Below are 12942 nucleotides of genomic sequence, written 5' to 3'. Positions count from 1 at the left end.
CTTAAGAAGAGCTAATGAGGTGCGTGTATATAAGAAATATCTCTCATGATCCTTCTTTGCCCACCTGTGCTACCTATCCCACCTTGTTTGGCACCCTTTTGCTGTGGTAGTGGTGTCTGAATTACAGTAGCATGTAGAGAACCCAGCTGAGTTGGAGACTCAGTAGGCATTGTGCAAACACCCAGTAAGAGACAGGCCTTGTTCTTAAGAGCTTGCAGTTTAAATAGACTACAGATAAAGGGTGGAAGGTGAAACAGATGCATGGAGAGGTGAAGTGACTAGTTTACTATTACACCGCAGGTCAGTAGCAGAGTCAGGAATAAACTTGTACCTCCTGACTCCCAGTCCAGCACCCCTACCCACTAGACCATGCTGCTTTTCCATTCTGTTTTATACAGTAAACTCTTTGGTGCAAGGACCCTTTATTTTATTAATGGTGCATATGGTATAATTCTGTATGAATAATTAAAATAAACTCCACCTGTTTAAATTCCTAATTTGTCTAATATGTGTAGACCTAAACCTACAAATAAATACATCTTTCAAATCACACATTCTTACTTATTAGCCTATAGATACAGTGTTTCTCCTGCAAGCTGATGAGATTGTGAATGCTAAAGCACTGTAATGATTACAGCTCTCAGATCCCATCATCTGTTGCAGGAGAAACAGACCCCTGAACCCAGTTCCTGGTATTTCAGTTTACTTTTCAGGCCTGTGAACCTGTTGATGACCGTAGGACTACTGCACATGGGTAAGGGTTGTGTAACTGGCCCTATCTCACAGCATTAAGACAAGTTTTATAGTGTTGTCCACTAAATTGACAAGAAGATAAATCCGTGTCCAGAGGTTCACGGAGTTCTAGCGTTGTATGTGAGATTGTGTTGGGAATGGCGGAGCAGAATGCTTCATCCACCTAGATCCTCTTCTTTCAGGCTTTTCTGTGTTTGATCCTCTTGACTTTTCCCCCAACAGTTTCTCCACTGACTCTTTATCTCAGAACAGGTACTGTTTGCCTGCATGAGTTCATGGTAGTTTTGGCTGGTCATAGCATAGCTAGTTGCTGGTATATTTTCTGGCAATACCCTTTTATTCTATTCCTCCCAGCTCTTGTCCTAGTGCATTATCAGGATTAATATTCCAGAGGAAAAATACTTTGAGATCCCATCAGCGTCTCTCTTGTGAATTGTGACCAAGATTTTCTCAGTCCTGAATATCCCCATTGTAGTTCTCCCTCCCCATGTGGCTTTTCCTTACATTCTGTGTAAGAATCCCTTAAGCATTTTTGTCTAATGGATCATCTTTTGGATCCAGTTCCAGCACCCTTCTAATGATGAAGGGAATTAGACTGTCCCCTTATCAGCAGTCCACTCACTTTTTTTCAATTTTTTAAAAATTTCTGATGTTTCTAGGTGCCTCTTTTTTTTCTAGTAAAAATATTAAGAGACTATGTGTGAGTGATTTATATTGAGGCTCCAGCCCTCCTCATGGAACCATATCTTAATCTCCATTTGAATCTACTCCCTCCTCCATCAGTTCTACGTGAGTGACTAGATTAGATATCTTGGGACATGCCTGGGAGTTGGTTTTGTGCCCTGTCTACACTATAACTACAACTGTGTTTTGTTTTTCAATCTGTTTGTCACTCCCATCTGACCCAGGTATGAAAAAACCCACTGAGTTGTGTCCACACAGCAGCCTTTTTTACACACAACACAACCATGTTTCTGTGTCCTGCATCCACCACACTTCCTAATGGTGTTTGGTGCATCCTTGGTAAATGTGGGCAGCTATTCCATAATGCCTAAGCACCGGACAGAGTGCCTGCCTGTGAGGCAGTGCACTCAGGGATGTCCTGCTGCACAGAGTTGGGACAAAGGAGGGCTGGCCAACCCAGTGTTGCAGGCACAGTTTCAGATGCTGTGCCAAGATAGTGTGCTGAATTGCTGACCATAAGATCAGCTTGTGCTAGTCTTGGCTGCTGGTGAGGACAAAACGCTGTTAACAGCCACAGTTATTAACCATGTTTTGTGTGATTGGAGCCTACAGTGTCACTGACTGATTAGAGACGCTTCGAAGTGTGGGAGGAGGGGTAGCAGTTTTCACTTCATATGGCTAATGTTGGTGCCCCACGAGGACTCAGAGAGAGACCTTTAGTCTCTGCTGATTCCTACAATAACCTGCTCGATCGTACTCAAGACAGCAAATTAGGCTGCTAAGAAGAGAAGAGCGTCAAAATAAATAAAGAACAGGAAGGACTAAAACAGAGTTTTCAAATGCTGTTAATTTCCTGTTCTCATTCTGCAGTTTCCCTTAATGGATCACTGTTTCTCAAGGTAACTATACTGTAGCTTGACATGAGCAACACACTAGAAAATGAAGAAAAAAAGTCAAGACATGGGACACTTACACCTGTTTATCTTTCAAGTGTGCTCCTTTTTTTTTCTCCTTTCTGTGCAACTGCTTACTTAAAGAAAGATGGATGTCGCGTGTAGTTGTGTATTTGCGAAGGAACCCATGCAACAAGTGCCAGTGAATGGAGTTTGATGCATGATGACGACTAGGTTATTCTGCAAAAAGAAAAGGAGGGCTTGTGGCACCTTAGAGACTAACAAATTTATTTGAGCATAAACTTTCGTGAGCTACAGCTCACTGTTATTCTGCTAGTTTGAACCAGTGTGGAGGGTGTAGTTGGGGTTTTTACCTTGATACTTTGGGGAATGGGTTTGGGAGGGAAGTAAGAATAATTTTCACTTGTGTAACGGTTGACATTCATATTTTTTAAATAGCATCCATCATGAAGGAGCAACTTGGCCAGCTGACCAAGAAATACAACAATGTTACTTCTGTTCATGTGGATATCATTAAGCAGGAGGATAAACTGTCCTCCTTGGTGAAGAAACACGACCTTGTGATCAGGTCAGAATGCTGATTAAAATACAGAGGGTTTGATCCTGAGATTTGCTAGGGCTCCTTTACATTTCTTCAGTGGCACAAGTCACCCATGTAGTTGCCTTTAAATTGCTACTGGGGATTCCACCAAGGTACGGGGAATCACTGGGTGATGTAAAGCCAGCATAGTCCTTCTCCCCCCCCGCAACTCACAGCACTTGGGGACGGGGTGGAGATGAAGTGTGTTGGGGGGCAGATAGTGACTAGCCACATCCCCATCTCTCTGCACACAAGAGCACCAGGACTGTATCTAATGCAGTGTAATCTCTTCTTTGTTGTTAAAGATAACTTTGAGGCAAGATTTTCAAATGGCTCTCTGTTCAGCTCCTTCGTGGGCATGCAGTGTTAATTGCACAAACATTTGTGCCTACTTGGGGGACAGAATTCACCCACAAAGCCATCACCTGTATGTGCAAGTTACGTTGTAAACACATACAGTCATTGGTGCTTGCTAAATTGCATGCACATGTACAGAGGCCAAATTCGGAAAATTTGGCCATTACTGTCAAATGCTTGAAGAGTAAAAGGTTTCCTTTCTGAGCATTAAAACTATCATTAAAGTAGGGATGGAAACTGCTTTATAGTGCTTGCCATTGGGTCCCCCTCGCTGAACTTGTCCTGAGTGATATCTCCTTTTCAGGCATCCTGTGCCCTTCTAGAGATGGTTTAGCAGGACTTTTAATGAAAGCTTCTTCCAAGACAGCATTCTACTTTGAATCTGTTAAACATTTAGCACACCAGTGTAGAATGTGGTACTGGGAAACGAGGGCCCGGTTCTGTTTTCACAAAGGTGGCACTGAAAGCTGGGGCCTGCAAAGGGTTGAGAGAATTTGAACTCCTCTGCTGCCCTGCATTTTGTACAGTCACTTGTAGCAGTTCCAAGTGCGTGTAAAACAGTGTCATTCCGCTTTGGTAGGAATTCACGCCCACTTGCATTAGTGTAAAAACTGCATTCAGATCAATGACGGAGGCCCCTTGTGTTAATAGACCTCACCTAGATAAACTTTTTGCAAATTTTCTTCCAATGAAAACACCAGCAACTAGTCAGATTTTGACATACAATTTTTCTTTTGTTCATAGCTTGCTGCCTTACTCAGCACATCCTTTAGTTGCTAAGAAGTGCATTGACAGCAAAGTAAACTTAGTGACAGCCAGCTACCTAACACCAGCTATGAAAGAACTCCAAGAAAGGTAGGTCAAAAGATCAGTAATGAGATGTGACTTCTTTCTTAGGTACTTACATGGCCCCGTTACCGTACTATTCAAATGCCCCACAACAGTTAATGTATTTATGCTCTCAGTGTCTCCTGACTCGCTATTATCTGCATTCTACAGATGGAACGGAATCCAAGAGACTAAGGCCCAGATCCTCAGATATGTAGGCACTTAGCCCCCATTGAAAGATGGGTTAAAGCAGTGGTCACCAACCCATCGATTGCGATCGACTGGTCAATCCTGGAGACTCTGCCAGTTGGTCACGGTCTCCTTGCTGCTAAAAGTCTGGTGGCGCAGCGGGGCTCAGAAGTGGCTGGCTGCTGGCATGTCTTTGCAGCCCCTGGTGTGGGGGTAGGTGGCTCCATGTGTTGCCCTTACCCCCAGCACCATCCCCGCAGCTCTCATTGGCTGGGAACTGGCCAATGGGAGCTGTGGGGGTGGCGTTTGCGGGGTATGGGCAGCTCATGGAGACCCGCTGTCCCCCTTCCCCTCTAGGGGCCGCGGAGACGTGCCAGCAGCCAGCCTCTTACGGGAGTGGCGTGGGGCCATGGCAGGCATGCCGCCTGCCTGAGCCCCACTGTGACGCTGGCCGGGAGCCGCCTGGGGTAAGCGCCTCCCGGCTGGAGCCTGCACCTCACTCCCCGCACCCTTGTCCCAGCCTGGAGCCCCCTCCTGGACCCAATATCTCTCTCTGTCTCTCTCTCTCTCTCTCTCTTTTCCCCCAGAGCTTGCCCCCCTGCCCCAGGCTCAGCCCAGAGCCCCCTCCCACACTCAGAACCCCTCAGCCGCAGCCCAAAGCCTGCACCCCCTCCCACGCCCCAACACCCTGCCCCAGCCTGGTGAAAGTGAGTGAGGGTGGGGGAGAGTGAGTGATGGAGGGAGGGGGAGAATGAAGTGAGCGGGGTGGGGTCTTGGGGAAGAGGCAGGGCTTCGGGGAAGGAGCAGGGTAGATCCTGGGTTGATCTTAAATTCAAAATGTGATCTTGTGCGTAAAAAGGTTGGCGACCACTGGGTTAAAGGCTTATACCCCCATTTCCCAGGCTCAGTACAGAATCTGTTCTAGCATTTCTAGTTTGTCCATGGCTGACAATGGATATCATGGGGCTATCGCTTGTCACGTTAGACTTCAGGAATATTGTGCAATATTCTGACAATACCGTGTTTTTTATTATTTTAGTGTAGAAGCTGCTGGTATTACGGTTGTCGGTGAAATAGGTTTGGATCCTGGCCTCGATCATATGTTGGCGATGGACTGTATTGATAAGGCGAAAGATGTAGGCGCTACGGTAAGGTGGTGGATGAGTTGCACATGCATAGTTTTGTCAAAGCTATATTAACAAAACTGTCATTCCTTCAGCAAGAACCTGTCTTTGCTACTGTTCGGTAACTTACTGTCTCTAGAGGCCTTCAATCAATGGTGCCCAGAACTTGGATTGCGTGATGATGCTAAATGCGAGTACAAAGTGCATTGGCACTCCCCTTGTGATGTCTGCACAGAGGGTTAAACTGAGTTACATCACTAGAATAGCTGTGAAGCTGTGCTTTAAACTAGAAGTATAATGCCAGTGAACAACTTACATTTTAAAATGAATGAATCTGACTAATTGGCTTAATTACGTTGCCTCAGACAAATAGCATTTAACATTGTGCCATTTATCATAAGCTCTTAAGGTGGTATGGCTTTTACTCTGGAAAGGACTTCGCCACTTTGTTTGCTTGTTTTTGGAGGAAGTGTTTCCTAGAGAACAGTGGCCATAAGGGTCACTAGTGAATATTGTTTTTCTATTTTAAAAATCAACTTTTTTTTTCTTTCCCCCTGAACAGAAGAGCCATGAATGATCTGGAAAATGCTCTATGCCTGCTGCAACTTCCTCAGTGCTAGAGCCATAGTTTTGTTAAACTTAAAGTAACAGCTGTGAATTTTCATAATTACCCATATCTAGCTCCTGGGTCCATATGCACATCAACGAATCCCTTTCCTTTTGGCTCACTTTAAAGCCTACGAAGCCTCTTGCTCGTAGTTTCCATTTGGTGACTCAGGAGGACTGAGTCAGCTCTTCCCGGGCAACCTGCCAGTGCCAGTCCTTGTGGGCCAGAGAAGTCCCTGCTGAGTGAAGCAGGATGCTCTTTCTCCTCAGGCTGAGCATGCTGTCTCTCCATTGTCCCAGCATTCTGCCCAGGGTGAGAGATCAGAATGGGGGTTCTTATTTGGCTATCTGACTTAGTAGTGTGGATCATCACCTTTGAGTCACCCGCCCAGATGGCGTGAGGGTAAATTAGCTAAACTCCATTGGCTGCAATGGATCTGGCCTAATATTTTCTTATCTATAATGCTTGTGAAATGTGCAAGATTGACAGCATTGTCAACTAAATTCCTCTACCAGCACATAAATACCTCCATAAACAAAGGCAGTCCCAGTGGTCTCTCAAAGCCCTGCTAATCTGCCTCAAGCTTTCCACAGAAGGGGAAGGTAGCAAAGGGTAGCTAGTCACCAGGCCCAATTAGTTTTTGGCTTGTTGGCTCAGATTTACCACCAGGATGCCCCAAGCGGTGGTCTCAGTACAATTTCTATTGCTAAGCCAACAAATTGTGTCACGAGTTCTGCTAAATAACTGTTGGATGCTACTGTTCCATTGATGTGAGTGGTGCTTCACTGGAATGAATTTGCCCCATTATATATTGCATTGTTCATCTGTGACCTCTTCCAGATGGGAGCTGAAGGGGACAGCTCCTCAGGTGGTGTAAATGGACAATTCAAGCAGTTGCAGTCAATGGAGTGATGACCGTTTACACCAGCTGTGGTTCTGCCCCAATACCTTCAGAGATGAAAGTCCCATGAATAAACTCGCTCTGTGGCCTGTTATATGTGAAAATCATAAATATTTTTGGCACTGTTGGCATAGAATAATCTCAGTTCTTTGCCTAATTCAGGCCTTCTGAGGAATGATTTACTAAACATAGGTAACTGAGTATTGCAGGTGGTGATTGATTCCTTTTGCTAGCTGGATGATGCTGTATATCTTTTTCTGATCATATGCGACTTGTGGATTTATTTTTATATTTGCAGGTTATATCATACACTTCCTTCTGCGGTGGCCTGCCAGCTCCTGAATATTCTGATAATCCTCTGCGATACAAATTCAGTTGGAGTCCACAGGGTGTTCTGTTGAATACAGTTCAATCTGCCACATATTTAAAAGATGGAGAGGTGAAGTAATCCTGATCCTTCTATTTAAACACAAGCAGAGAAGATGGTATTAGGCTGAAGAGGAAAATGGGATTTGTGAGCTGTTGCATTATTTTTAAGCTACTGACAGATACATAAACTGCGTTTAAGTAATTGTCACTCTGTCACCTGTTATCTGTATGCATAAAGTGACATGCCTCCTTGCTACTATCAGGCTAATATTTGCAGAGGTCTGAGGGCAGCGAAGAGGGATGGGCTTGTGACTAAGGCACTGGACTGGGAGGGAGATCTGGGTTCAGGCCCCAACCCTGCCGCTTAACCCTGTTAAGTCACTTTGATCTCCTTGTGCTCATTTCCTTTCTGTAAAACAGGGATGAAGAGGCTTCCTTTCTCCTAATTTTTGTCTCTCGTCTGTTTAGATTGTGAATTCTTTGAGGGCAGGGACTGCCTCTTACTCTCTTTGTACAGTGCCTAGAAAAATCCCTGATCTCCTTTGTAGGGGTGGGAGAGGTGCCTGGATGGTCCCATAATACCAGTGCTAAAAAGTAGTAATAACTGATGCTGTGCATTGTTGCATTGGGGGTGGTCAGCATCTCATTGGGTATTGCACGAGCCCTTATTGTAATAAAAGGCAAAATTCCATATCACATCAATAGTAATACTTTGTAAAATGGGCACAGAAATATTCACTGCTAGGAGGAACCCTGGCATGAGATTGACTTGTTCAAGGGAACACAGCAAGACAGTGTCATTGCCAGATTTAGAAATCTGAGTTTCTGGCTTCCAAGCCTGTGCTTGTTCCTCTGGCCCACTCTACTTTGCTCAGATAAACTACTGATGGGTGCACCACTAAGTGTCCAGAGGTTCAGTCAGTATATAGGCATCCCAGAGTGTGGATGATTATCCAAACCCCTTGGATCTCCAGAGAGGCTTTCTTGTGACATTTCAGGGTTTCATTGTTCCGGGTACCATGGAAAATGAATTGTGAACTGGATTTTTATGTGGAAAAAAAATAAATTGGTCCAAATTTCAAATGAAGGCCATGTGGGTAGATGGAGAAGTGTTTGTTTAATTATGTGCTGGTTCACCCATTGCTAGTTGAAGTTAGATCATGGATGTCAAGGATTTGTTATGAAAGGCTCTGTGGGTCTCTTGGTAAATGCAGCAATTCTCCTCCTTGCTCCCAAATCCATAGTTCTCTTTGACTGTTGTGTGGGCTTTCCTCCACATGTGTCTTAAGCAACACACACAATAAATTCCTGTGGCATGGCTGCAGGCTTTGCTGCTACGGATGGCTTTTGAGTAGGAAACGTCGCCGCCTTGCTTAGAAGCCACAAAAGGAATTGGTGTTGATGCAGTATAGCAGATCGGTGCTTCAGTTGCTTGAAGAAAGCAGGGTTCAAGGTTTTAGGCCTCACTGATAATAGAATTAGTCATCCCATTCTTTTCTTCTTCTTTAACAGGGTATTCTGTACATTTGCTTGCTTTTTAGTGGCAACTGAAGATGTTCATGGGTGCAGATGCTATATCCAGGGCACATGGTGGAGAGTGATTACTGTAATCTTAAAACAAACCAATCCCTCTTCCCCACAAAACTTAAATTTTCGAAAGGCAAGCTAGTCAAGGGCCAGATCTTATCTGTCTTACACTGGTGTAAATCAGTGAAGTTATTCCAGATTCTCACTGATGTGAGATCAGAATTGGGTCCCTTGTTACTGAGTATAAAGCATAGCACTAATCTGCAATAGGCATTGAAAATAGAAATGTTCTTTTGAATAAACAACCTAAAATACAGTGCACTTACCTGCCTATTTTTATTTTTTTTACAATTCTTAGATTGTTAATATTCCAGCTGGAGGAGCTTTGCTTGATTCTGTTGCTGTCATGGATTTTTTCCCAGGATTAAATTTGGAAGGTTTTCCCAACAGGGACAGTACAAAATATGCTGAACCATATGGTATTCAGTCAGCCCACACCTTGATAAGAGGCACCTTAAGGTATAAGGTAAGTTCTTAGATGTTTTCTAGGTTTTTTAAAATTAAAGTCTTGTTCAAATTAGACAAATTTTTAATAGTGTGAATTGAAGGGATATTTCAGAGTAACAGCCGTGTTAGTCTGTATTCGCAAAAAGAAAAAGAGTACTTGTGGCACCTTAGAGACTAACCCATTTATTTGAGCATAAGCTTTCGTGAGCTTGAGCTGTAGCTCACGAAAGCTTATGCTCAAATAAATTGGTTAGTCTCTAAGGTGCCACAAGTACTCCTTTTCTTTTTGAAGGGTTATTGTCAAACTGTCACATTTTCAGTGATAACTTTTAACCTGCTATTGTTGCAAGTAATACCTGTGATTGCTGTAGCCAAAAGGGACCCAAAAAATTCAGTTTTTGCTTTTCTTTGTGGATATGACTGCACTTTGCTGTGTCCAAGAAGCAAGAATAATTTTTCCCTGTTTCCCTATTTAACTATTCAATTTGCATGGGTTTCTGAACCCCCAACAGCGCGGGGGAGAAATGTTTTAAGAAATTGGCAGGGATGGTTCCTGAAACTTGTATTTTTTAATGAAATTCTGAAGAAAAACTGTCGTCTTGCACAAAACAAAATAATAATAATAAGAAGCACTCTCTGGCCAACTCTCTTAAAAACACATGGAAGATTAGAGCTAGTTTTTGTGAGTGATAAGATTAATTTGATGTCTCCTTCTTTCTCTTTTGCTCATCTTCCTCTGAGGTGAAGCTTATGCCACAGGGATTTGTTTTTGGCATTTTGTGGACATGAATGAGGAGGTGTGGTGTGAAATTTTTTTTTATCATGAAAATTCCACTCTATTATATTCCAAAAGGATTGAGTTGGTCCCTTTCTGTCTTTGTGCAAAAGCAGGTGGCAGAGATGGCTCAAGGAATTAGTGAAGGATATATTGGAACCTTCTAAGTCCAAGTATGGTTTATATTGGTCAGAAGCTCTAATAATATGTTAAAGGCCTGTGTGAAATGACTTTGTTACAGTAGGTACTGTGGTTATTAGGTACTTTTAAATGCTAAATGATGGTTGGTCTAAATCTAGTTCCTAGTAGATAAGTGTGAACTTAAATAAACTAAAAAATATCCACCAGCTTAGCTGGCATGAATTGGTATTCTCAGCTGTGAGGTGAAGATATGATGGCCGTGGAGACTGTACTACCTTCTTATCTCAAGGAGTTGGTCCCTCCATTTTAGGACTGAAATACATTGGCAGGGTTTTGTAGGGGAGCTTGCAGTATTGCTTTTTTTCTTTTTCTTTTAAATCTGTCCTGTGGGTATCGAGTGGACTTCAACCTGAGCATAAACTTTTTTAAAATGAACGTAAGGCCTTGTCTACACACGAGTTGCACTGACAGTTAAATCAGAGCAATCCCATTATATGGACATGAAAACTGGTTTAAGAGTGGCTTATCTGGATCTAAGCTTAAGTAGGTAAGGAATTAAGTCATATAACAGAAATGTCTGGATTGGTCTCTATGGGTACATCTACACTACAGTAAAAACAAACAAACTGCAGCACTGATTCTCAGAGGCTGAATCAACTGACTTTAGCTTACTGGAATTGGACTGCAGGGCTAAATATTGCATGTAGATGTCTTGACTGGAGTCCAGGTTCTGAAACCCCTCAAGGGGAGTGGGGTCTCGGAGCCTGAATGAGCCCTGTGAGCGCAAGTCACCTGACCCAGGCCAGTAACAGCCATGGCATTGTCTTTATTGCAGTGTAGACCTTCCCTTTGACCGCAGAACATGTGTGCCCATGTGATTTCTCTGTGCCAGCCACCGTGGAGGCTGTTCTAAATGAAATTAGCCCTTTGTGGGAGTGTATTTTATTGTTAACCTGGGTTCTTGTCTTTCCTGCATCCTGTGCTGTCTACATAATAATTAATGTCCCATTGCTTTGAAGAATTGACAAATGGAGCAGCATTTTGTTTATGAAGTCTTTTAGTGTCAGAGAATCAAGAAGCAGTAGTTGGGTTTTGTTTTTTTTGTTTTGTTTTTTTTAAATGAAAACCTTCAAATAAAACATGCTTTTAAAAGAAAGGGGGAGGAGGGGGGAAAAAAAAGCCAACTCAAACCAGTCAGGAGATTTTTATTGCAAAGGCCAAACAACCTTGACAGTGTCCCTTAGAATGCATTCCACTTCTATGCTGTTTGCAGCTCTGATATTTCTGGAGGAAGAGTGACCATATGTTTGTACCCTAGGCATTCTGAGCCCAAATCTGATTTTACTTACTGTGGTGTAAACGAGGAGTTAATCCACTGATGTCTGTGCATGTACTGATGTAAAATTTGGGGTGCGTGAGCTCAGAATCAGGTCCTTTGTCTTTAATTTAGCTATTGGCCAGCTGAACAATTGTGACAAGCTTTCCTTTGGAAAGGTACTAGTCAGCTGAACCTTTTAATCTGTTGAACTGATGCTGCTTGCGGGGGAAGGGATAGCTGTTTCTTCTACAGTTAAAGAGCATATCGAAAGGAGTCGGGAAGGCAGTGAGGTTAAACCCCCTTTAGCATCACGTCTGACTGTTGCAGTCTTCCCATGTGTGTAATATTAATCATGGCTTTGTTTGTCCTTGTCTGACTGTAGTCCAAGTATGTAAATATTCACCTGAGCATCAACTTGGACTGCGCAGCATTTATAGCCACCTTTGTTTTGTTTTAGGGGTATTCGAAAGCTGTGGGAGGCTTTGTAAAATTAGGTTTAATAAACCCAGATCCATATCCTTTGCTTAGCTCAACGGCACCACCTATAACCTGGGTAAGTATGTAGGATTTTATTTGGTTTTCTGCTTTCCTTCATTCCATTGATCTTTTTCTGTTTGTCGCGTTGGGGATTTGCTTTTTTTCTGGGAAGCCTGTGTTGAGTTCTGTTCTGTTCTGTGTGTGTGTGTGTGTGTGTGTGTGTGTGTGTGTGTGTGTGTGTAAGGAGGTTGAATTCTTAATGGCCTTTATTGCTCATAATTCAGCTCTCACTGGCCACTGACATTTGGCCACAGTTGGAAGACCGGATACTGGGCTAAATGGACCTTTGGTCTGACCCAGTGTGGCTGTTCTTATGCTCTCTAAACCAGAGGCTTCTCAGCATGCATTTTATTTCCTCAAGATACAGCGCCCCGCCTGTGCCAAGGCATTGCTTTTACAAGCCTTTTCTGATGCAGGTTGCCCATATGAATACATGAGAATATCCATCAAGGAAATTAAAAATATGCACAAGGATATATAGAGTGAAAATTCTCAAGTCCTACCCTCCTCCTCTGCTGTCTTCCTTTCCACCAGTTTTGCAAATTCTTCTCTTGTTCTTAAGTTTACATGTAGTTTTTCTCCTAGATGTTTCTCCTGATATTTGTCTTCTGCAAACTGCCACCCAAGGTTCAGAAACTCAGCTGGTGTAAATCACCATAGCTCCACTGAGGTCACGGGGACTACACTGATTACTCTAGCTAAGGGACTGGTCTACAATGTATTTTTCCTTTGTTCAAGGCTGCCTGTGAATGTAGGACAGGGTCAACTGGGGATGGGGGTAGCTAAGAAGGATACAATTAGAGGCTTGACCTCTGAGAGCGTCTATGCTGC

General features: G+C 43.3%; 1 protein-coding gene across 4 annotated transcripts in view; it reads left to right on the top strand.

Annotated features, from left to right (window-relative positions):
- The window catches only part of AASS (aminoadipate-semialdehyde synthase), a 53738-nt gene that overhangs the window by 27188 nt on the left and 13608 nt on the right, over positions 1-12942 (top strand). For 2 of the 4 annotated variants that reach the window (XM_007068674.4, XM_037888958.2), the window contains exons 15-20: positions 2790-2919; positions 4033-4143; positions 5345-5453; positions 7236-7376; positions 9192-9359; positions 12032-12127. In XM_007068674.4, coding sequence (XP_007068736.2) covers positions 2790-2919; positions 4033-4143; positions 5345-5453; positions 7236-7376; positions 9192-9359; positions 12032-12127 — 755 coding nt within the window. The remainder of the gene's footprint in view (positions 1-2789; positions 2920-4032; positions 4144-5344; positions 5454-7235; positions 7377-9191; positions 9360-12031; positions 12128-12942) is intronic. The other 2 variants (XM_037888957.2, XM_037888959.2) reach the window with 1 other exon arrangement.

The sequence above is a fragment of the Chelonia mydas genome, chromosome 1 (genome assembly GCF_015237465.2).
Source record: "Chelonia mydas isolate rCheMyd1 chromosome 1, rCheMyd1.pri.v2, whole genome shotgun sequence".
Classification (NCBI taxonomy): domain Eukaryota; kingdom Metazoa; phylum Chordata; order Testudines; family Cheloniidae; genus Chelonia; species Chelonia mydas.
Note: the sequence above shows the minus strand (reverse complement) of the source record. Positions and strands in the feature narration are given on the sequence as shown.